The sequence below is a fragment of the Austrofundulus limnaeus genome, unplaced genomic scaffold (assembly GCF_001266775.1).
Source record: "Austrofundulus limnaeus strain Quisiro unplaced genomic scaffold, Austrofundulus_limnaeus-1.0 Scaffold1579, whole genome shotgun sequence".
Lineage (NCBI taxonomy): Eukaryota > Metazoa > Chordata > Actinopteri > Cyprinodontiformes > Rivulidae > Austrofundulus > Austrofundulus limnaeus.
In genome coordinates, this window is record NW_013953981.1 from 4,457 (window position 1) to 29,778 (window position 25,322).

General features: G+C 38.4%; 2 protein-coding genes across 2 annotated transcripts in view; both read right to left on the bottom strand.

Moving 5' to 3' along the window:
• Positions 1-433: 433 nt before the first annotated feature.
• On the bottom strand, positions 434-10,435 carry sypl1 (synaptophysin-like 1). Its single transcript, XM_014032933.1, has 6 exons — positions 9,775-10,435; positions 9,491-9,678; positions 4,762-4,880; positions 4,476-4,680; positions 4,189-4,380; positions 434-2,040 (listed from the first exon to the last, which is right to left on the bottom strand). The coding sequence occupies exons 2-6, from the start codon at positions 9,560-9,562 to the stop codon at positions 1,909-1,911; spliced, it is 720 nt and encodes a 239-aa protein (XP_013888387.1). The 5' UTR covers positions 9,563-9,678; positions 9,775-10,435; the 3' UTR covers positions 434-1,908.
• Positions 10,436-12,593: 2,158 nt separating this feature from the next.
• nampt1 (nicotinamide phosphoribosyltransferase 1) overlaps positions 12,594-25,322 on the bottom strand; it is a gene marked incomplete at its 5' end in the record, with an annotated part of 26,350 nt that continues 13,621 nt past the window's right edge. Inside the window, 9 exon segments of the mRNA XM_014032934.1 lie at positions 12,594-15,699; positions 15,860-15,994; positions 16,195-16,335; positions 16,409-16,528; positions 16,614-16,839; positions 19,022-19,158; positions 19,899-20,057; positions 23,797-23,925; positions 25,039-25,142. Coding sequence (XP_013888388.1) covers positions 15,586-15,699; positions 15,860-15,994; positions 16,195-16,335; positions 16,409-16,528; positions 16,614-16,839; positions 19,022-19,158; positions 19,899-20,057; positions 23,797-23,925; positions 25,039-25,142 — 1,265 coding nt within the window. The 3' untranslated portion in view covers positions 12,594-15,585.

Consider the following 25,322-nt stretch of genomic DNA (forward strand, 5'->3'; position numbering starts at 1 on the left):
CTACCACTTCTTCGAACGCCAAAATTACGAGTAAACACTTCTTTTACAAACAAATTCACTTTGTACTTCAAACTATGCATCTTGAGCATTTAATATTACACATGCGGCATAAAATGTTTTTTTTTTTCTCTCGTCATGGTGCAGCTGATACGGAACGCTGATTCTAAGGAAGTGACAGTGTTAAACGAGGCTGAGGAAATGACACTGATTAATGGATGATGCCAGCACCACACAAAACACAGCCTGTTCCCACGTCATGTGACGAACGGCTGTATACACATACTCATGATTGTCTTTTCCTTTTTTTTGGTCCCTCACACACACACAAAGGATGACTCAGTCACAATGTTGTGTTTGTTTCCCCACACAGTGATCTCTGAGGTCGCAGGACAAACCAGAATATCACACATGACCAATCACAGTGGTGGCAGTGTTGGTTTTGTGTTTTGAAATACAACATTTTATTTTTAAAAAATGAAAGACTTCATTTACACAAGTACACAAACTGTCACATACAAAAGATGCTCACTGAATAAAGAAAACATTATTTATTGCAAAAGCACATTGAAATTATGAAAGACAGTGGACGTCTCTTTGCCAGGACAAGCCTGCAAGTTAAACACATAACAATAATAAAAAAACAGCTCATTGGATGATGGTTACAACAGCAGAGGAAGCATAACCAGCATACTACAAACACATTTCACTTCTACTTCAATTAAAGCTAAAGGAAATTACATCATAAAACAAGAAAATTTAAAAAAACTATGCAAACTTGACAATGCATTATACTAAAACTAAAAAAACACAATAAAAATACTATTCATAAACACATAACCAGATCGCTGTTTGGTGTCACATGAAGAATTAAGAAAATAAACTTAAGAAATGAGCTAAAACTGAGCAAAATAAATGTTTGCTTTGGCGTAGAGAGGATCTGTTTTTTTAACTGGTACCATGATTGATGGTGTGGCTGCAYGTCCAGCAGCTTTTCTTCTTCCTGGACTTAATCATTATTAAGTATCCTTCATGGGTTTATACTCAAAAAAATTACAAAATTATATAAAGCACCACAAGCGTAACTACATTCCTGATATTTGAGTTTAAAAACCATCCATCCTAAAAATTAAATACTTATCAAAAAACGGCTGAATCCATGAGTGTTGTTGCAGTTGCAGCCATCTGCCACTAGGAGGCGATAAATACAACAGGCATTTATTTCATTGAAAAATAATAAAAATAACATTTGACTTACACTCTTGCATCTTTAAACTTAAGATAAAAACTTYCCGAATGTGATAAAATTGTAAGTATGTATGTTTTTCTTATGAAAAGCATCTAAAACTGGTAATATGGCTTAAAAAGRGTTCTCAAAGTGGGGTTCAGGACCCTATTTGGGGTCATGAAAAGATACAGAAATCTAATTAACTTTAAAAATGATTGCTAACAACCTCTTTAACTTTAACTTCTACAAAGAAATAAAATTATTGGTCATAAATGCATACAGTTTAAGGTAYAAAATGTTCGAGGTTCTTTGTTGAATGGCTTCCAAGCAATGTTTGTATTTGTCAGGAGCTTTTATTTTGTAGGTCTAGAACCACAGGTTTAAAGAACTTCATCACATAACAGGGTTTAAAGTTGAAATGTTTCTCTATAAGATCCTTAGAGCCTCTTWAAAGATATAAGGAACAACCTGCTAAAAATCATTTTATTATGCTTCATGGTGTTGGTCTGTTTAATCTTCTACTAAGACGTTTCCACCATTTGAACCTTCACTTTGTCTTCATCATCTTTAAAAATATTTTATTTATATGCTTCGAAACATGTCAGAGTTGGATATCTGAATGAGCGGTGTCAGCTGGACTTGTGTGCGTGTTGATGTTTGTGTGAATCTGAGTTTACTGTTCGTTAGATGGGCGCAGGGACCTGCTGCCTTCCAGGTCCGGGTTGAGACGAAAGCTTCTGAGAGTGCCAGCGAGTCTCCTTGTASACGAACCAGGCGTTGCCAGCCCACACAAACATGTTGAGGTAGCCAAACACCTGGAAAACCACAAATGAATTAAACAAGATTAATAACTTCAGCTCATTTTAAAACCCGTGCTTTACAAGTAAATAGAATGCATTAAGTTTAACACTAAAATATTATTTATTGCTTTGCTCACATTTGACCTTTCCTGACTCTTGGTAACACCCTCTGGGTTCAGGCTGTAATCACATACTTTTGATTAAGACTGTTGGCTGTATGTGGTGGAATGTGAGACATTTAGAGTGAAACCAGTGTGATATTTCTCATTGTGTTCGCTGTTTCAACAAAACTTAGTTTTTATATGACATATGTTGGGTTTTTTATTGCCGGAGTAAGTATCCAATAGGGGTCGACCAATACATCGGCTGGCTGATATTTGCATTTTTTCCTTGTATYGTTATCAGCCAATACGTTCGTCTGTTCGGCTGATCTATTCTTTGGGTCAGGCGAGCGCATGTTGCCGYCCCATCCCTGGGAGAGAGCGTCTGGTAATGCGTAACTAGACASAGTGCCAACAACAATAAGGGTGAGTTATGAACTTTTAATGTGTTTTAACTGTTTGATTTGATTTGATTTATTGATTCAACAGGAAAMGATTACTAAAAATCAAGCCTGACTCAGCATAATTGCTGTTTTACAGCAGGTTCCTGTTCTGCAGCACATAAAACACTCAGAAATACAGCATCACAATCACATCATTATACACCATAGACACAAAGACAAACAAGCATACCAAATTTCAGGAAGGCAGCATTTGCAAAATAGGACRTCTAAATATGAGCACAACAAAAAGTGTCCAGCAGATGGCAGACAAGATTCTTCTTAAAGGRCTGTAGTTTTGAAATGGACTTTATGTTTTGAGGAATGTCATTCCATGYTTTAGTATAAACATAGAAGAAAGACCTCTGGCCGTAACAGTTCMCTAACAGTAACAGTTTAACTTAGCTTTCATGCTCCTCTGTCTCMGACTATGAGGGGGAGAGAACAGCGGTCTATTAAGTTTCATTTTCGAGCAGGAGCGTCATGTTTTTACTTTTGCTGTTTTTCTTTTAAAAAATGCTGGAACTGCTCACAAGAAAAGACCTCTTTTGTTCTCCCTGCTGGATAAAAATAAAAAAAGCTCTCGGTCTTTTCTCGCTGTTACGTTCATAGGAGCGAGTAAAGAGCTGCCGTCCACCACGTAAACCAGGCAGACGCAGCTTACATCACGTTTGGTCTGACTGCAGTATAAAAGTCGTGATGCAGGTTTTCTTCGGTGTATATTTCAAACTGAGATCTTAGGCTTATTAGCTGGTTTAAATGCATTTTCTACCCAGAGTAAAAAATGGGCACAGGCAGAGCCCTTGTAAACACTGTGTGTGTGACGTCCTCACAAAGATAGCTAGATGTATGTGTGTGTGTCTCTCTCTTTTTCTCTGTGTTGCTGTTTTTGCATAAAAATGCTGGGATACTTAAACATGGTAATTTTATTTTATGTAAAAATAGATATTAATCTGATTAATATAAATAAAAACATAACATATAGTACTAGATAAAATAACTCTTTAATTTTTATTTATTAATATACTTAAAAAATTTAATAAATGGCTGAAAAATTAAATTCTGTGTGGCCTACACCAGACAAGGCTCAGTTAATAAATGTTTCGTTTTTGTTTAAAATGAGACTTGTGCAACATTTGTTATGATTTTTATCATGTTAATGGAGGAAGAAAAAGCAGTATCGGCTTCAAGAATCGGTCAAAAAAAAATTGGCTGCACGTATCGGCGTATCGGTTAGACTGATGTCAAAATAATCGGTATCGGTATCGGCCTTAAAAACCTGTATCGGCCGATCTCTGGTATCCAAGGTCAAGTTAAAAAAAATGCAACTGTAAAAAGATGGAAAAATAACAGCATCTATGCTTTTGTAGTTTATATTGAAAGGATTAAAAAGCAGAAAATATRGTCAGGGGTGAACTCAGTTACTGCCAAAATAGATGCAACTGAATAGATGGGATTGTTGTAACTAGACCAGACAAGAATGATTTGGATTTAAAAAAAAAAGAAAAACAAATCACCCGACTAATTCAAATAATGTTTTTCCTAAAAATGTTCATTCCATAAAGAAATACAGTTTTATCACTTGAACGTCTGCCTCGTACCGTTGCCGTTTTTCTCCTTACCACAGATATATTGAGGGTCCGCATGTTGGCGAACTCCGTCACCTCACAGGTGAYGTTGCTGCCCTTGCAAACGGCCAACGTGGAGCTGATTCCTTCCGTGTTCGTGGCGTCCTTCACGTTCTGCAGGCCTTTTGCCCAGGCAGACGAACATACTAACCACAGGAAAACCAGGATGGACGTGATGAGAAAGTCCTGAAAAAAAAAAAAAAAAACCATTAGAAACAATAGGCCTAAAACAGGAGCGATGTGGATGTATGTACTCGTCTCAGGTTTGCGTGTTTACTTACAAAAATTGGTCCAAAGTCAGAGTCCTTGTAGACGTGCATGTAGCCTAAGTAAACCAGCAGAGCTACCATGCTGTACAGGAAACAAACGACACCAACGCCGACGAAGAACTCCACTGCAGATGCCGAGTCTCCCATCATGTGTGTGGTGGTGACCGAGTGGTTACAGATTGTGGCGTTTCCTTCAATCAGCGGGACTTGGCTCAGCCTGGCAACGACACATGGAGGGAATATGGAAGATAAACTCTCTTTTGTCTTTAACAAAACCCAACTGTTTTAATATTCTCACCTAAACGGGTAGTGGAAGTTGGCGTTGAGTGTTTGGTTCGAGCCATCGCCACAGAGGAGAGTTATAATGTTCCTCCCCGAGAATCCGCCGCAGCTTCCAAACGCAAATATGGCCGTCAGCTGTTTGGACAAAGCCCAGAAAGGGAAATATTAAAGACAAGGATTATAATTGAACCTAATAAATTAATGAAGACATTTCAGTCGCTGAAAAAAAGAAATGGGGTGCTACAATTCTTAGTGCATTTAGCACAGCCGAGAAACAACTTCTTCCGCCAAGTAATTAAATGTAATCTTAGATCATTTGAAAAGGTGTCTGCCAGCTTAGAAATATGGTCTCATTAATCCTCCTGTTCTGCTTTTGGAATCCTCCTCGCTGAAAAGCATCTGATTCAGTTTGCCGACCATGTGACTCTAATTCCTTTCTTTTAAAACCAACAAAGACTAAATTCTTTTGAGTCTCTGTGACTGGAGCTAAGCCTCCAAATGCAGTAAAAATACCCAGATAATTAAATCAAGTTTGTTCAGATTCTGAACAATATGACTTTAWACAGTCTCTATGACTAAGTACTGAATGAAAACAGGCTAATCCCATGTAAATTCTAACATACAGTTGGGTTTGTTATATATTTTGTCCAACTCAGATTTAACAAAACAGGCCCAAAACCATGATAATCCCATCAGCAGGTTTCATAGAGCAGATAAGGTTTTTCTATTCATTTTTTTATATATAGATCACTTTGGCCCTGGTGGTTCACAGAAGAAAGTGGACCAAATATTTTCCACATGGAACTTTTTTTCGCTTCTTTGTTCAGTCTCCAGCAAACTGTAGCAGCTGTCTTCTTCCTGCCATTGTTGTTCAGAGTTCGTCTGAAGGACTCGAGAATATTAACATTAATGTTAGTGGAGATTTCTGCTCCTTAGAAGGGACTCAGAATTGTTATTAGTGACAACTATGTTAAGGGGGGTTAAATTTTCTTTGTTAATACCCAGTGTGTCTGACTGGTGGAACAGTGGTTAGAGTTGTTGCCTCTTAGCAAGAATGAGGATTGGGCAAAATCATAGCACGCACAATTGATTGTAAGAAAAACTGTCAACAATTAATATTTGTCACTTTGCGATTTCTTCAATTAGTGCCACATTATCATGTAGGGATGCATCAGTATGAAAGTTTTAGCCAATATTGATATCTGATGTGATTATTATTGTTATGGCCGATAACCGATATTTACTGATGTTACAAAATCACACAAATTATTTATAAACATATACACACAAATACACTTGTGTCTTTTTTCGATACCATAAATAAAGGACTAGACTGCTGACATGGCTCTGTACTTCAGTTATTCTTGGCTGAGCAACATCAATATCAATATCATGATCAAATGGATACCACTCAACCAACCATTACCCTTCCCAAAACAGAAACATTAACCCATTTTGGACACAGCCTAAGCTAAAAAGTGGGAAATAAATATCGGACGTTAATATTGGTCCAGTTTTACCTATCGGACCAATACCGATATTTAAAAAAAAAGACCAATATCGGCCAGTACCGATGTTAATGCCGATATATCGTGCATCCGTACTATCACGGATCATGATCAATGGCGGAAGGCATTGTGGTGAAGCTAACGCCAACGTACACTGGAGTACCTGGAAAGCCAAAAAATGCGAACCAAGGCCACAATATTTTTTATTTATTTATAGTTTTATATTTAATATTTAGTTATTTAACCAGGCAATTACAGATCTCTCTTTCAAGGGAGGCTTGGGCTTGACCTCAACCTATTGTACAAGTTTTTGGGGTTTGGAGGAAACCAGAGTACCCAGAAAAAACCCACACAAGTACGAGGAGAACACGCAAACTCTGCACAGAAAGACCCCAGGTCTGAAACAGGGATTGAACCCAGGACCTTCTTTGCTGTGAGGCATCGGTGCCAACCACTGATCCATCGTGCTGCCAAATATCAACTACATGCAAGTCCAACTGTCATCTAATAAGTGTCATATATTAATCGTTAATGGCTAAATGCCACAATTAATTGTGATACTTTTTTTTTCGCCAATATCGCTCAACCCTAGCAAGACGGTCACAAGATGGCCTCCCAGCCCGGGACCTTTCAGGGTATAGTTTGTATGTTTTCCCCATGTGTGGGTGGATTTCCTCCCACAAACTAAAAACATTCATGTTGTGTTAAAAGGTAACTCTAAATACGCAAAGTTGAGTATGTGAAGGGTTTGTCTCGTTTCTGATCTGAACCTAATAGCTGCAACATTTTTGTAAACTATGACAAAAGTTTGTTGAGGTAGTAATACTTCATAAGATCCTTGTTAGTGTATACAGTGTAATAGTGTTTCTTTCTGGCAGTTAAATCAGTCAACTTGCTGTTGAGTTGGACTCCGAGTGAGATTAGTTGGTGTTTTGAGATGAAATYTGAGACTTGTGTCAAAAGGCAAAGTTTTTGATTTCTTAATAAGTCTAGATTTTGACCAAAAACTAAATGAATATGATCAAAGATACAAATGGTTAAATGGTTCCCCCCATCCCAGACCCATCAATCATCCAGGAACAGGAAGGTCCAACAGTGGAGTCTCTGCTCTGCTGCATTAAAAGGCAACTGCTGAGATAGATCAAGCATCTGTTGGAAATGCCTTCCAGAGACCTCCCAAGGGAGGGGTTTTATACGTGCCCCACTGGAAGGAGGCCACAGGACCTCCGGACTTGCTGTAAAATGCCTTTATGTCAGTTGAAGAGCTGGAGGGTGTAGCTGAGGAGGAGGCCCTGATCGCTCTTCTGTGACCCATTTCTGAACATGTGGGAACGCAAGAGAAAGCACTAAAAACCAAGGAAAAGTTCTACCAAGAACGTAGATTATAAAATAATTTTAGAAAGTCAATGGAATTTGCCTCTTGAGAATGCTTTAAGGCATTTCTTGGCATAAAATCGAGAATGGGTTGAACTGATAGGCATGAAAATGACTCTTTACCCACGACTAATACGCTTAAAAAAGGGTTACACATGCTTCCAGTAAGAAAGTTCTTACAAGGGTAGATTTATTTTACACCACAAAACTCATGTGCACACACACACACCTCGAGGCTTCGCTCCAGATGTCTTTCCAGATGTCACTTCCTGTTTTTTTTCTTCTTCTGCCTACACACCACAGTCAGCTACTTTTGCCACATTCTTGTTTTTATCCACTCCRTCGCTCCTCCAGTGCGAGGTCACAGGGCAGCAGCAGGCGAAACTTTAACAGCCAGAGCCGTACACACACTTCATATTAGTTTGTCTATGTTTAAAAAAAACAACATAGTGGCTAACAGAACGCCTGATGAGAAAGCAAAATCTACTTCAAGGCTCCTTCAGACGCCGGCTGACAAACATCACGAACACACTGGATTTATCTGCCAGACGTTTGGAAAATCACTTCCTCCCAACAAACTTTCTACAAAAACTTAACTCATCGTCATAAACCTGAAAACTGTGAACCGATAAAAATAAAAATAAATCATTTTATCCTTTTTTAGCTTGTTGGTAGGCAAATGGAGCCGATTTGAAGCGTTTTTTGGGGAACTTCCTGTTTACAATCACTTGGATGATAACATCTATGGAGGTATGAGTGCTCAGGCCAAACTAATTAAGGACCAGTTTAACACTGGTTTCATTGGATGGTTATTAGACGTAAAATTGGACTTTATGACATTTTAAATTGGTAAATATAGCATCAAAGCAATAGTTCAGACCATCAATGTGGTGTTCTGGAGATGTCTTAAACAGATTTGAATGATCTGAACAAACTACACTGCTGGTGTTGCTTAAAGTTTGGATTCTGTTCAGATGTTTGGTAAAATATAAATACCTGAAGGCAAGGTACACAGAGTTCATTACTTCCAAAGAGAAAAAGATTCTTGTTTGTTTGCCAGTGGGGGGGCTGCACTCAAACTGGATGAGTAGTTCTCGGGAAATGTTTGGTTTTGACTACAGCCCCATAGCATCACCTCGAGTGTGTCGGCCATGCCTTTGTGGGGGGGAAAACATTTCAACCGTATGTCTTATATTTGCAGAATTGATCATGTAGCTCAGTGCAGGTGAGTAATTACGTTGTTTTGAAATAAACTGGGGTTAAATAAGGCGAACAACACAGTTCAGTTCCGAGTCAGATGACTGTAATGTGCGAGCGTTATGAGAAAACAGAACAGCATTAACCCAAGCAGGATTTCTCTGACCCAGTTATGCAAAGCAGAACCCATTGACTGGACTTTCCACAAGACACGGCTGCAAACGTTTCCCCATCGTTGGGAGGTAGATTATTGTTGAGGTGCATTAATCTGTAACTGTTGGCCTGTGCYGGCACGACTGAATTCAACTCACTTTTATATCTTTAAAGTTGAGTCCCTTTGCAATAAAAGAGAAAAAAACTCATTCAACTTGAGATCAAATTAAATTTCCTTAAAGTATATTATAATTATGGACATACATGAGTTAATCAAGCATTTTCATTATTTTTTTAGTTGATACAACCTTGACAGGAAACAGTTTGAGGGCATTTTCTGTTCAGTTTCATTTGAAAACCTTCTAAAGTTGTTTTAAATGAGGTTTCCTCACGTAGTTTTTGTCTGAAAATCACTATGAAATGGGAGGAAAAGAGAGGAAAAAAAGGAGGGGAGCAAGACCTCCCGGTCCTTGTTGGGTTTGGACACTTAAAAAGCAGCTAAACATAACTTACCCACTCTACCAGCTTGATAAAGCCCAGGGGCTCCTTCAGGGGGGACAAGTTGAGTCGAAATCCGGTCATCATGATGAAGTCTTTTGACCAGGTTTTTTTTTTCCCCTGAACTCTTCAGATGATAGTCCAACAGGGAGGAAAGAGTGGGAGTCGTTTGACAGAATAATGACGTGATTTTCTTGCAAACGCTGCAAAAACGAGAGAGGAGGGGAGAAAAGTTCGGATAAATGTTCGTGTCCAGTTTTCCAACAAAACTAATGCAGAATAATGAAGGTTTTACTTACTTTAAACGACTCGAAACTTACTGGAAACGTTCAAAGATGGAGTCTGCGCAGTATTTTTAGTGCAGCGGGAAGAAAAAAAACGACGCCCCGGCGCTTTGCTTGGCGACGCGCGCAACGATCCGGCGCGTAAAAGTGTGCCAAAACCAAACTTGTCGTTTTTGCGCGCTTCATGCGTTTTTTGGTGCCCAGAAAACGAGTCTCGATGCAAATATCATGCAGCTGCGACAAAAGCAGTTAGGTTTTCTTTATATGTATTTTGGTTTTACCTCAACAGGGGAGGGGGGRAAAAAAAACATGCAAATATATTCTTCAGTTCCGCAAAGAATCACGGTATTTAAGTCTGAGAAACGAGAGTCCCTGCTGAGTTTCCATGGGATGGGATCAGAATGTGGAGGTTTGCCTCCTCCTTGCTGAGTCTGCAGCTGCTGACTTGGTCATATGACTCGGAGGGTGGACAAAAAGCAAATTCCATCCACATCAAGACAAAAGCTTTTCTTTTTTCATCGAATCATCTGAAATAGGAAACAGCCCCATCACTTCAAATAGTCTTTTCCCTCGTGAAATCATTTAAACCCCTAATGACAGATATGTATTCAAACTGCTGAAAAGAAGGCGACAGTTACTGTTTATRTCAGTGTCTGTTAGCAAAATATCTCATGAACCACTGGGCCAATTTTAATGAAAGCTCATTGGATGCGCAGCTTCGTCTGATTCATTTTTGGAGTCAACCTGTTGAAACTCATGAAAGGTGGTAATAAGTTTTCTATTCATCCATTTATCTTCTCAACTGATACATTAACTCATATATTACATAAATCATGAGGTTCTCAAACCGGGGTCGCTGGACCCCCAGGGGTCCGCGACAGGTATCTTGGGGGTCCTCAAAAAAATTTTATTAAAAAGTTTATTTGTTTTTTTTTAAATGCATGGAGAACAAAGAACTAATAAAACAAACATAAACTTAATAAAAATATATATTCCTATGGCATTTAGGGGTTGAAATGGCAATAAATTATCTTTTAAAACAGCATGGGGTTTATGAGGGGGTCCCTGGAATTTCTTTTGACCTTGTAAGGGGTCCCCAGACCCAAATGGCTTGAGAACCCCTGACATAAATAAACTATTTGTACATGGATAAAATGACATTTTATCTGAGTCCACCCTGGAGCCCAGTGAATGCCAGATGTATAAATAAAAACTGAGGCTGGGGAAATCCAGTTTTGTTAAAAAAAAAAAAAAAGAAAAAATATTTTTAGAGGACAAGCAACATCAGGTTGTAATTTAAAAAGTTGGAAAGATTTGGTCAAGAAGGGACAAACTGCTCTACAAAAGGTCTTTATCACCTTTTTGTGTCACAGTTTCAACTTAATAAAAAGTATTTTCAGTTTGTGTTTGTCAAATTGGGGAAAAACCATGATGCTGWACCCAGGTGCAAGAAATCAGAACAGAAAGAATGTAGGTGTTTTTTTAAACCAAAATTTGCCCCGACTTTGACAATATTTGCTCAAAGTGAAAGATAAATGTGTCAAAAGAAGAAACATTTGTAGAATGATAGCAAAGCTCAAGATTGTTCTTTATGTTTTGGAGTTTGTTTCTTTTTGTTTGTTTCAGAACTGTTTTGTTTCTTAAAATAGTCACAAAAACCAGGCCAGGGCCTTGTGCAAGATTAAAAAAAAACATTTACCTTGCTGAGGGTTTTCCACTTTGCACAAGAGAAAGGGGGAAAAAAACTTCTCAGGCAGGTTTTATTTTAAAACCAGGATTGGTTTAGWGTTTGAGAACAGGTAGTCATTGAGTGAAAGGATGTTTGAAGATCTTGGCTAAAGAGCACTGGAGCAGATGGTCACACCTCCTTCCATGATTCAGCATCCTCAGACCAGGGAACAGGACCCGGACCCGGACCACGCCMAGGACTAGAGGCCTGGTTCTSTCTGAGAACCAGATCTCACAGTCAGTAAATGATGTYGGAGGACTTCTKTGCTGCAGGAGGGTTTGACAATTTTTCACAAAACAATCCAAAGTAATTAAAAAAAGCACATAACTGTTTATTATTGTATTTATACAGATTCATTCATGGTTGTTTACATGTTTATTAAACTTTTCTACACTTTGTTCTGTTCAGTTCAGCTCATTCAGGAGATGGATGCTATGACTTGTTTTTTTTTTTACTTTCATGTTTTTTTTTTAAATATTAACCTTTCAGAAATATATTTCCTCTTTGAAAGACACTGGGTTCTTTTTTAATTCTTTAAAAACATTTTTTATTTTAAAATCTGCTTCAGATTTTAGCTAAATTAAAAAAAAATCTCAATAACAGGTAAAACATCTTCAGCTACAGAAGCCCAGTTTTTTTTTTTTTTACTTTATTTTTCTAAGTCCAGGATGAAGGATTCTTCATCAGCAGCTTTTAGCTACGATTTGGCTCATTTTAGATTTTAGCTACCATTTTGTTTCTTTTAGCCTTTGGCTATTCCTTTGCTAACATTCTGCTCCTAGCTACCACTCAGTTCCTTTTACCTCTGAGCTACAAATTTACTCTTTTTGGTTTTTGGCTACATTTATTTACTTCCTTCAGGTTTTCATTATGTTTTGCTAACTTTCAGCCTTTTTTTTTTTTTTTTTTTTTGTTGAAGCAGTTTTTGCTCATTTCAGCATCTGTTCTGCTTGTTTTAGCTTTAACAACTCAGTTTTCTGCTTCTTCAGCTCTCAGTGATGCTCTGTATTTTGGCAGTTTGAGAACATTTGGCACCATGTTTCTTGTAGTTGCTGAAACAACTGATGCTCTTTGCTCTGGTCAGAAGAAAAAGAGTACAAACAACTTTCAAACTGACAGGGTGGCATTTTAATCAGTGTATTGTTGACAATATAGGAAGTTATGTTAGTTAAAATATCAGCTGTGTCGGGAAAGAATTTGGAACAACCAACATATACATACGATTGAAGAAAATAAAAGTATTCACAAACGGTGTTTTCATCCATTTTCACAACAAGGCATTCATACAGGACTACACTCTCTCTAACACACACACACAGAAGGTAAAAGGTTGACAGTCACGTCTCCAGTTTTGTCAAGCCATTTTGGATATTCTTCTGTTTATACAAAAATGGTTATTCTGACAAAAAATAAAATGATCTAAGAACACCATCTCACAAACCCGCCCTCTCTGTTCGGTCAAACGACTTGTTTTATGTACAAGTGAGAAGGCAGTATGGCTGCGCTGTTTGTAAATAAAGAACGTGCTATTTCTGACCTTTATTTCTTCTTCTTTGTCATACAAAATAAGATTTCTCTGAGGTAAGAACTGAGACTGTATCAAAATATTAAAAACTAAATGCCTCCCACAACTGGAAATGAACTAATCGGTGTCAAAACCGCAAACTAGGTGACAAAAGAGCAGCAACAGTTGAAATAACTAGTGGGTGGAAATCAAATCTTTGCTGGCTTGTTTGTGTTTCAGCAGGACGATCGAAGCCGGGGGGAAAGAAGCAAAGAAAGAAGTCTGTGACCCTTAAAATCCAAAAAGCAGGGTGCACGTGAGGCCGTCAGACAAGAGTGAGCCAACTGGGGACAAATCACCTGCAGTTTCGGAGGTTCTGCCTGGATATGTGGCGGCGTTGAAGCGAGCTGAACGCTAACACATTGACAGCTGAAATCTAGATGTTTTAGCAGCTATACTGTTAGCCTATATGGAGCACAGCTGGTGGTAATCTCATTAGGGAGACAGGAATGTATCGACCGAATCGAGAAGAAATCCATTCCAGAAGCTGGTAAAAAATGTGACCTTCGCAGAGGAACTAAAGGAAAAGCCAGGGGGAACTTTATGGTCCGTAGTACACAAGCTAATGTTTACAATTACATGGATTTTTCTTGGAACAGCAAGGGCGTCAGGGTTCTGGAGGGCGGAATGCTCCCAGTTTTTGCTTCCACGTCTCGTTCACAACTGGTGCAARGATGGATCTGGGCCTTGTCCTCATTAATGAGAGCGTTGCTCCAACCTGTCATGGTGGTGAAGAGGTTGAGCTGGTCCATTTGTTTTAACCCTCATCTATGATCGGGACCAGGAGAACCCAGATACAAGTGAAATTAGCTTTCCTCGCATGCTGGCTGGGCTTAGAGAGGAGCTTGACCTGCCTCATCAAACGTAGCTCAGGTGGTTCAGGCATCCGGTTAGGATGCTGCACTGCATGGATTCTCCCTCTCTTGCCTGGGAACACTTTAGGATTCCGTTATCCCTGGTAAAAGTGACATCTGGGTTTCCCTACTGGACCCGTTTGCCCCCAAGACCCAACCCTTGGACACATGGACAATTAACATCCAATCGTTGGACTTCCTGTGATGTCACCAGCTCCCAACTCCTCTGAATCCTCTTGTTCTCCTGCAAAGGTTTTTTTTTTTTACCTTGAAAATGGTCAAAACAACAAAAGGAATCCAGTGCTTAAAAAAAAGGAGTGAAGCTAAAATTAAAAGCCAGGATCACGGAAAGTTATCCTTTCAGACGGCTTCGAGTCTTACTTTGTTCCTCGTGAGTTAAGGCAGTGATACGGAAAGCTAAGTCCTGCTGATGGACCGAGACATATTAGTGTCAGAAATGCATGTTACTTCTTCAGCATTCCCCCCTCCCCGTTCAAAATTAAAGGCCAGCAAAGAAAAAAAAAAGGAAAAAGGAAAAGTGTTCATCTATTCCTTCCATCAACAATCACTTTTGCATAAAGGAATAATACAGTTCTTTAAAAGGAAGAAATCGTCAATACAAACAAACACACAAACACACATCAATGTTTAACATACAGTTCAGCCCAAGAGCCACACAATAATGTCATCTTTCATAAACCGTTTTTTTAAATCAGCTTCGTTTCATTGAATATGACCTCCAAGACGTTGCTTTTTTTTTCTCCTCTTAGTCTCACACAGATAAAAGTCTCGACCGCAACAGATCCAATCAAAACAATAAAGTGACTTTCTGTCAATCAAAAATTACAAAGACTAAAGTTTCTTCTCTCCAACTACCAGATTGAGAGTGAACAAACATTTTAAACATCACAAATGGAGAAAAATTGGTGCGATTTTGAGGCAGGAGTTTGGCCGTCTTGATGTGAAAGCACTCTGGGCAACATAATGGCAAGAAGATGATCATTTATATATCTTTAACGATTTGTGTTGGCAGAGTAAATATTGAGACGCTAGACCTTTTTTTTTCCTTGTTATATATAATTTAGACCATCTCTACCAATTAAAAGCAGAAACAAGTGGGAAAACCTGATCATTTCACTACCCATAATTACAGTTGAAGTGATTCACGGTCATCTGCTACAAAGCTGAAGATAAATATTAACAATTGGCTTTCAACATCATCAGTGCACAGCAGTTTTACTAAAATCATCACTTTCTTCCTTCACATATAGGATAAAGATACGTTGATTGAGATGTTTAGTTTTTAAAGCAGTTCTGTACAGAATACGTGGACGACAATAAATGGTGCGAATTTCCAATTTGTAGTCATCTTTCTCTCTTGGAGGTTGGATCTGTGTGCAGGTGCTGAAATCTACAACTGAATTGCAAAATATCTGGTTTATCAGTGCAAGAATCWGAAAAAATAAATCTGAGGCGGAACATATACCTTCTAAACACATGCTTTTTTTGTCCTTGTAGCAAATTGGGGGGGAATTTCTCATTGGTTCTGGTTGTGTGAATATTTTAGGGGTTTGCAGAATTTGGAAATGCACACACCTCCTGTTTTATGGGGACACTGGAGGCAAAAAGGTGGAGGTTTAAGAGGGGTTCTTCAGGGATGTGTGTTTGGAAGACTGCACTCACTGCAGCAGCTCTTCAAGCTCACTTTCTTTGAGCTTAGCATTGTCTCTGACTTCATCAAATGTGTACATCTTCACAATCTTTCCATTCTTAAAAACTGTGTGCAACAGGTCCTGAACAGACATGAAAACAAAAGAACAGGTAGGAATGGGATGGGGGAAAAAAATGAGGGATAGGATAGAAAATAAGAATTAAATAAAATAAGGTGAGTATTTGTATTGAAATAATAGAAAGTATTTAGGTACTCAAGTGTTTGTGTGCCACTGAGCTCACCTCGCCGTACTCCTCCAGGTCACCTTTGCCCTCTTCCAGGGTGACAAAGTCTCCATTCGGTTTCCGGTGCAGAGACAGGCGACCTTTCTTTGATCTTTTGTTGGGGTCTGCCACYGGATCCTTGAACACGTTCACCTGAGTCGCAGCACAAAACCAAAACATTTAAACCCAATAATTTCCGCATCAAGTGCTGAAGAAGAAATTATTTAGCGTATCAAACACGTCTTTCTAAACTGGGAGACAAACAACTATTATAGGGTGTTCACAATATCAAAGCACCTAATGAGGGTAAGAGAAGTAAGAAGACCCCGTCGTGGTATAATAATGAGACTCACCCCCAGTCCATTAGTAACCACATAGCTGCATTTGAACGAGCAGTTGAGCAGATCTCTGGTCAGCTTTTGCAACAAAGCTCCTCCGGACCCAAACGCAATGTTCTCGATGGACCACTTGTGCTGCTTCATCCCTTCCACTATCTACGGGAGCAACAAAAAAACTTATTGCTGTTCAAACTTTCACCAAAGCTTCAACCCAACCAGGAGGTCTTACCTCTTGCAGTGTGTTGATGTCAACTCCATCTCCCTGTATGACTCGGATGTAAGGAGGCAGAACTTTGTAACCTTTGGCGTTGTCCTGTGGATGAAACTTCTTACCCAGTATCTCTAAAACCTGTCGAGAACAAAAAAGGAGGGGAAAAGTTATGAAGCTGGAGCGTGCTTGGCTCCAGAAAAAAAAAGAAGAAGCTTGGATGTACCTTTAAAACTGTATCAAGTGGGTTTCCTGAGTCTGGTCGAACCACCAGCGGGGCGTCTGCACCACGGGTCTCTATGAGCCCTCGGAGGTCTTCWCCCCAGATCTTTTCACAGGCGTTGTAGATGTCGTAGCTGTCGCTGACTATGGACACGGGCACGTTGGGAAACTGCTTAATAATGTGCTCAAAGGCGTCCTTTTCATGGTCCTTCCCCCAYGCTGTGATGGTACTGTACAGAGAAYGGCAGAACAATTTGGTTTTTGTTAAACTATAAAAAATGGTGGCAACCAGGGGAAAGTCCTGATGACAACCAAGCTTTTGACTTTTAAAACAGACCAGAAACCTAAAAGAAGACAGTTATTTAAGCAAAAGTGTTCTCTGAGAAGAAAAACAGCTGAAGACGTGAGTCACAAGACATTAATAAAGAGAAAGTAACTGTCCAGAAGAGGGCAGTATGATTTTTAGTTTCTTTTGTTTTGTTTTGACGGTTTGAATATTAAACGCTCAGAACTGTAAGACAATCTTGTATATACAGGTTCATACATGTTCACAACCGCTCACAGACAGGTGTTCTGATCCGGGGGGTTCTGACTGGTCACTGAGTGTGTATATACTGTATGTCTGTGTGTATATACAGTATGTCTGTGTGTATATACTGACAATATTTATGAATGAAGGCATGTATGTTTGTATATCTTTATATATGTATGGGTATGTGTATATTTTTATATATGCCCTCCATGTATTTATCCATTTATTTTTCAGGTGAGCGGACAGATGTTGGGTGTGTGGTCCTGTGTTTTGTTGGTGTATATTTAATATACTTCTAATTGCTATTTCAGTCTATCTTTCTAATTACTTCTCTCTCTGTCTCTTATTTTCTCTTCACTTAAAAAAAGTCACTGATGATGAAAACAAAAACTGTAAGACAATTCCACCAGAGAGTAAACATTAACCAGACCGGTGTCTTCATTTTCTGTGCTTATACTGGTTCTGCAAACTGTCAAAGCTTTGTTGGATTAAACAAAATTAGTAGATTTTTAAAGTGGTTTATATTTTTAAAGTAAAAAAATTAAACATATTTTTGTAATAAGGACTTTTTTTTAAACTTATAAACCTCTAAAGGTAACAAAAAGGGGTTTCCCCCTACTTTTCCTCTCCTTTGCATTAAGATCAAAGTGGTATTTCCCCACAGCTCCTCCCACTGAGGTGAAAACTGTACTGACTTTACGATGTGGGCCATTACATAACGGCTGCTATGACGACCATCTTAGAATACACACCGGTGCAGGAATGAAAGGTGCGCTGGAGCAGCAGTAACTGCTGCCGGTGGAGCGTTAATAAGCTGCGTTCGCAGAGTGCACGAAAGCAAAACCGAAACGAGAGAGAAGCGTGCGTCTGTGTGAGTAATGTGAACAGGGCAGAGGCAAAAAAAAAATTAATGCCACTAAAGACAGGAAAGATGTGAGTCAGTCAGGAAACCTCAGCTCCTGGTACTTACAGCAGCAATGTTTCAAATGAGTGACCAAACCAGAAAGCTCATAATGCCAACTGTAGTTACTCACAGTTAATTCTCTTTATGGAAAGCTACACAATGACAGCAATTATTTGTCATTTTAAACACYGACCGAACTTGAAGATAGAAGAGCTGCTTTACAAACATGGCTCTTGGCCAAAATATAGAATAGTGTATCTCACTGAGACAGAAATGTGTCAGCTCTGCAGCCTCTGGGAATATATGAACACAGTACACGACCTATGCTGRTAATTAACAGTGTGCAGGAATAAAAAAAGACTCTACAGGCAATATGTAATGGTTTGATCCCACTGAAAGGCAGTGTTTATTATTACTTGTACAATAAACTACCACTCTGCCATCACACCTCAAACTGTGCTAATAAAGCCTTTGTGATAAAAAAAAACATGTAAATAAAGACAACTAGAGAATTAAAATGCAGTGCTGCTGAAACTAGTCTAAAAATAATTTAGAAATGCAGCTGAAATTAGCACAATTAAGCAGTAAGCAGCTGAAATGATCACAAAAAGCTGCATTTTGCTGAAAAAAGCTCTAATCATTATATTTAATACAAATGAGTGAAAAGGCAGGACTAGAACAAAAGGGGAAAAGTACAGTAAAGATTTCTAAACATCTAAAGGGTTGAAAACAGCTCCATTCATTTTCAATGAGAAAAACATGGCAGAAAAAGCTAAATATCTCAAAAAGTATACATTGAGGAAGTACCAAAACTCAGACTGAATGTCCTGGAGGAGCTGAACGTTTTGATATATAACTTGWTGAAATAACACAAAGAYTGCAGAATGGGATAAATGTGCAGAAGAATAAATGATGTCAAWAGTTTGAATAATTTTACAAGCTTTCAAACAAACAAAGAGAGGCAGTGTTTGTGTACCTGTGCTCAGCAGCTGGGACAGAGAAGCCTGGAACTGGGTCCTTGGTGCCGTAGTACTTCTTGATGACTCCGATTCCGGCGACTGTGTCTGTGCCCTTAAAGTTAACCAAATGGGCAGAAGCTCCAATGCCAGCGGTCTGTGAATAATGAAGGGTTAAACGACAATAAAAATGTGACATATCATTTACTTTAATATGATTTTTAACAACCAGCTGAACAGAAGCAGGACGTGTTGGGATGTTCGGCTGTTAAAACATGAAAAAAAAAGCTGGTTGTGCCCGGGTTTGCTGACCTTCACTTACAATTCTGGAAACCACTTTCAGTCATATTTTTATCTGAGCTCTTTGTGGGTTTCAGTTTTTGTCATGGGTTTTCTTTTTGTTTGCCTTCTGAGTTTATTTCCCATTTCTCTCCTGAGTCATTCACATTGTATTCCTCTCAGTCAGTCCTGCCCCTCAGTTTTCTCATTACTCACCTGTTCCTTGTATAATCATTAGTCACAGCTGTTCCCACATTTTAAACCACCCGACGTCAACTCTTGTTCTTCATTCAATCATCAGACATTCATCTTGTTTGTTCTCCTTTGTACTCCTTGTTCTCCTTTGTACTCCTTGTTCTCCTTTGTACTCCTTGTGTTTTTGGTTACTTTCACATTTGCTGCCCGGTCAGCATTTTTCATATTTGTGCTTCCGTTTTCCTCTTTTTTTGGTAACAGTGCGCTTTCATTATTCAGTTGCTTCTCTTCTTTGAGTCCACATGTAAATCTGCATCCCTGGTTCCCAACTTCAAACAAATCCTGATACAACTTACCTGATTGTGTAGATTTACATCTATATGATTCTAAGATTTGATTCAGATTATTTAATCTGCTTCATACCTCTTGTGAGGACACACCCCTGTAGCCGAAGTCGTGTAGTTTATACTCCAGACCCTCCAAGTTCCCAGAAGTCTCCAGAAGGTATTTGGCAAGGATCTTCTTTTGCTCTCTGGAGTTGGTGGCCACGGTGATGGGGTACCAGATCTGTACCAAGATAGTCTAATGGAAGAGAAAGAACAGTAGAAAATCAGCTCAAGCCCCTCCCAACACGGGGAAAAAAAAAAAAAACGCGACACGCACAGCGAACAACAAACTTGCTAAAACTAACGTCCTCCAAAAATATGAAGCTAGCATAAAGTTTAGGACAATGTCCCAGTGGTTATTTATTTATATGTAGAAGAGCTTTTCTGTGAGACTTTTTGGCACACGATGGGCTGGACGCTGTGAAGACCACTTCCTCTCTGAGTCACTGACAGAGGAGCAGCAGCAGAGCTGAAAACTCCTGAACACTCAGTGAGGTGGGAGTCCGAGTTTATCCATGATTTTGTTGWTGTGTGTGCAGAATCAGATATTCCTTTAGAAAAATTGAAAAAGCTTTGTCTGTTTTTTGATAAAGCACTGTGTGCGTGTGTGTGTCTCTATTACAGAAGTAAATGAGTTTAGATGGCAAGTGTAGGTTTTATGTTTCTTTATGACATATTTAATGTTAAGCTAAATTCTTAAACATTTTATTTTACAAAAGATAACTATTATGTGAGATTCTATGTTTTACACATAAAGAATGTTTTTAGTAAACAATTTTAAACACCTTCCAAAAATAATTTAATGTTCTACTGAACCACAGCTGCTTGTTATATTAGTGAAAGTGAAATGAAATAATTTTTTTAATTTCTGTACCTATTTATTTGTTCAATTATAAAGCGATTGAACAATATTTACACACTTTTTAGGTAAATAAATATATTTACACACTTTTTAGGTAAATAAATATGGTTACAATGAAAATGTGGAATTCAGGGGGGAAAAATGGAAAAAGTGGAATTTGGGAAAAAAATAAAAAAGAATTTATAGGGCCCTACATTGTTTCTGTTTTAGTTTCCAGCTGGCAATGTGCAGCTTCTAAAATTCACTAACCTGTCACTTAAACAAACAAACAAAACAAAAAAGCATTTGAAATCTCTTCCYGTCAATATAACAAACATTTTGTTCAGAAAACAGGTTAAAAGTTGCACTAACAAACAGAAAAGTGACCGCCTGGTCTTTTCCAGCACTCATCTGGTGTTAAAGCCTAAAACTAACAGCCTCACAGGGATCAAAGCTGACAAACTGTGGGAAAAGTACATTCCTGGATGCTTCATCATAACTCTAAACCAGAGTCAAAAGGTTTGAATATCAAAACAAATGGATTATGTACACAACACTGTCTGAAAAAAGAACTGCACTGTTTTATACAAACTGTGTGTGTGAAGATCTGTGTCTGTTTTTATTCAAGGACCTTGCTACAAATGTTCATGTTAAATAAGTGGAAATTTGTAATGGTTTAACTAATATTAATATAATTTACTTCCAAGATAGAAAACATGCTAACATGCAAATATGTTTTCTCTAATATGATGGTATTCACAAGGAATAAAGTTACTTTACGTGTATATTACGTGCATGAAGGCTCAATGTTACATTTTCTGTGTCAAACCTGATTAGCAGCAGATTACAGGTAAGATTTATTGCACCGTGTCTGTTGCAAACCCAGGGCTGGCTTAAAATTAAATAAATGTCAGTRTGTTCTAAAGCATCTTAGTGGTAAAACTTGGAAAAAAGTGGATATTTTTAACCCGAGCTTATTGTGTATTTTTAGAAACAGATAAGTATCTTAATGAATTAGGTGGAATGATTAAAGACTTGGGGAATATTTGTGGCTGAAAACAGACTAGGTGTTGCCAGGAGAAAGTGCTCAAACAAAGATGTTTTATTTGTGATTAACGAAATAACAGGAATAAAGTCATTTAAGATACCTGGAATTAGGGCTGCCACAAACGATTATTTCTATAATCGATTAATCACTGATTATTTTTTTCGATTAGTCGACTAATCGGATCATATGTTAACTGAATATAAAACATAGAGCTTATTGCACCAGAGTGCAGCTGCTATTAGATAAACATCATTAGATTTTAGCTATATGCTAACTAAAAATAATTGCTGTGGAAGGCAAGTTCTGCTCTGCAGATATTACACAGGTTTCTCTTTCATTTTTAGAAAATTATCCCACACTTTTGAGCTCCATTGCCGTGTAGCCATGATACCAGAGCCTGTCTGTATAATGTCTTGTGAGGTCCACGGCCCACAGTTACCACTACTGTGCATGTGTGTCAAGGACAGAAAGGCWGATGTGGCAGTGGAAGCTGTCAAAACAGTTTGGAGAGAAAAACAATGTAAAGAACAAAAAAAAAAAAGAAAACGATTAATCGATTATTAAATTAGTCATCGATTATTTTAATAATCAATYAGTCGTCGACTAATCGAGGCAGCCCTACCTGGAATCTTGGGTTATGAAATGCAAACAAGCTTTTAATGACTTGGTGTTGATTGAAACCAGATTTTKCATCATTACATCATTAAAGGCCAGCAGAATGTAGGTCGATCACACGACTCCAGCTTCCGTGTGGTTTTCTCGTGGCTTCAAACGAGTGCTTAGTTTACATCGAGTACAAACTCATCATATCACATTTATCCTAACCTTATCCCGCACAAGAACAGCCACACACACACACTCCTCCATGACTTATCTGTCAAATACATTGAACAAAACGGAGGAGGATAAGGAACAACASAACGTGCTGGGAATGAGGAAGGTTATGAGAATAGAAACCAAAAAGAAACAGAAAGCTGGGACAAAGAAGATGGATAGAATAAAAGAGAACGAGAGAAACACTGACCCAATGACGCAACTCAAGGACATCAGGGTGACCGCTACAGCTAAATTTACACCAGCCATGAATAATGACCCAATGGGTATGTGTGTCAGTATATAATTATATCTGCCACAGAAACTCACTAGGTGTGTGTTTATATGCATGTATGTGCCATGTGTCCAGTTTTATCAGGGCAGTATGTGTGTGTTCCCTGGAAGTGTGTTGCCACGACGCTCTCGGCTGTGGGTGACCTTCGTTCTGTTACAAGCTTCTGGAAATGTTGTTCCAAATTTGGCTTCAAAGTTCTGGATACATTTAGCCCTGCTCGATTTCCTAACCAGACAGATTTTCAGGTCAAGAAAAACACGTCTCTTTAAGTCATGTTTTAAGATATTGCCTCAGACGAAAATAAATACCTGTGGGAAGAGTTGAACATGATAACAACTGTCCTCAGGTGGTGAAAGAGAAAATGAAACATTGTTAATGAATAACAGGCTAGCTAAAACATGAATCATTTAGCAGTAATTACACTGAGGACAGCCTGATCACTCAGCATGACGCAGCATGTTTCTAAACTCATTGTACTCTCCAAATGTTACGTACTACTGTTTGAAAATGAAAATGTCAACTCAGACTTTCTACTGTACTTTTTAGCCACAGTTACCTCACAGAAGGGAGTCTGTAAWAAACCCCAAAGACACTAAATCTGTCAGATTTAAGTGGAGATGAGATTTATTCCAGGGAACGCTGCCAAGCAAAGTACTTTAAGGCTTCTTACAATAGGGAATAAATGCAGCTACAATATTATGTCATTAACAGATAATCATATTAAGATAGCCATCAAATTCTATTAAAGCATCAAATAAAGACGCAACGAAGACATAAACAGCTGTTTAAGGGCAAAGGTGGTGAGGAATTAGGAAGAGCTTTAAACTTGATCAAGCTACTCCTGACATGATAAGGAGAAAGTCCAGAGATAAACGCTGCCCTTGTGTTTTATTAGAACTCGCTCTGCAAGTTTTTCTAAGCCCTGATAAAGAACTCACCTCCACCCAGTTGGTGAGCCAGTAGCACTCAGGGTCCGTGTTYTCCACCGTGAATAAAACGTTGCCTCGGGGAATGACGCTTCCTTCAGGCACGGCCTTGATTTCAATGGGCAGGTGTCCGTCATATTTCTGTAAACACAACAGTATTTTACTCTGTTTTGGTCCAGCTCAATTTTTTTTKATCTAAGATTAGATTTATTCCAGTGGTCCGACAAAGGCTTCAAAGCACATTTACCTTTATAGGCAACAAAAACAACATGTAATTTAAAGCAAAACCATGCATCAAATATTTTAACAATGGATTTTTAGCAATGGATTATAGCAATTTCTGTTAGGAGAAAATTAAACAAATATTAAGATGACCCCTGTTTATGGAAATTTATGAAATTTACATTTATTTAAAAAAACTGACTTTGGGAAAACAAAAAACGACAAGATACTGAATTGGGGTACGACGATACAGAAAAATTCATGATTCCGTTCGATTCGATACTTTTGTGTCACGGTTCGATATTTTCTCGATTCAAAACAGAGAAATTTCCATGACCTTCTTAGCTTGTGATTTATTGACATTAATTATGAAATTTTGTTTAAGCTCAAAAACAGTTTTTAAATAAAATGTTGCTGAAACAACACGTTTCTAGAACACAGAGCATCTTCAGAAGACAAGCTGATAAAATAAATTTTAAAAATTTGTTTTGTTCGATACATAGTGCGTATTGAACCTAAAGCACTGTATAGAACGGTTCAATACAGACACATGGATTGTTGAACCACTAATACTGAAGTAGGAACATAACTTCTGACCTCCTCTAGCCATGACGGGACAATTTATTATGTATGAGCATGTTTTATTATCTTTGTGTAACTGATTTTATTATCTTTGTGTAACTGATATTGTATGTGTGTCACAGGTCTCTCTTGTAAATAAAACATTAAAATTACCTGCCTAAATAAAAGAAATAAAAAAACTCTTGGCCAACCCAAGGTTCGGCATGGTTCCCTGAGCCATCGCCAGCTGCAAGAAGGCATCAGAAAGCCAAAGACACTCCTCTCCTGCTACATAAGTTACGAGACCATGCACCTGGCAAATACCTGATGCAAGATTTCACTCCTCCAAATGAAAATTTGAATTTATCAACCCTCATTTTCATTTATCGTGCGATTAATTGCTTTATTGCTAACGCGACAGGTCTAATCACAAGAAAAATTAGTCTTTAAGCACCAAAAGCAGAGTCTTACCTCCAAAATGTAATTCCATCCTTTCTCATTAAAAACATCATCCTGGAAGTGTTCTCTGTAAACCTCCTTTGCCTCTTGGATCTTTTCTGGAGTCACAACTTTTCCTGAGTAGAAAAAAAAGTAGGAGAATGAATGAAGGGAGGAGACAAAAGAAGCAGAAGTCACTAGAGTGCTAATCTATTGAGTCCCACTGTAATTACATTAGAGACTTCCTGTGCTGGCAAAGCGGTTTTGTCTACTAAAACACACACACACACACACACACACACACACACACACACACA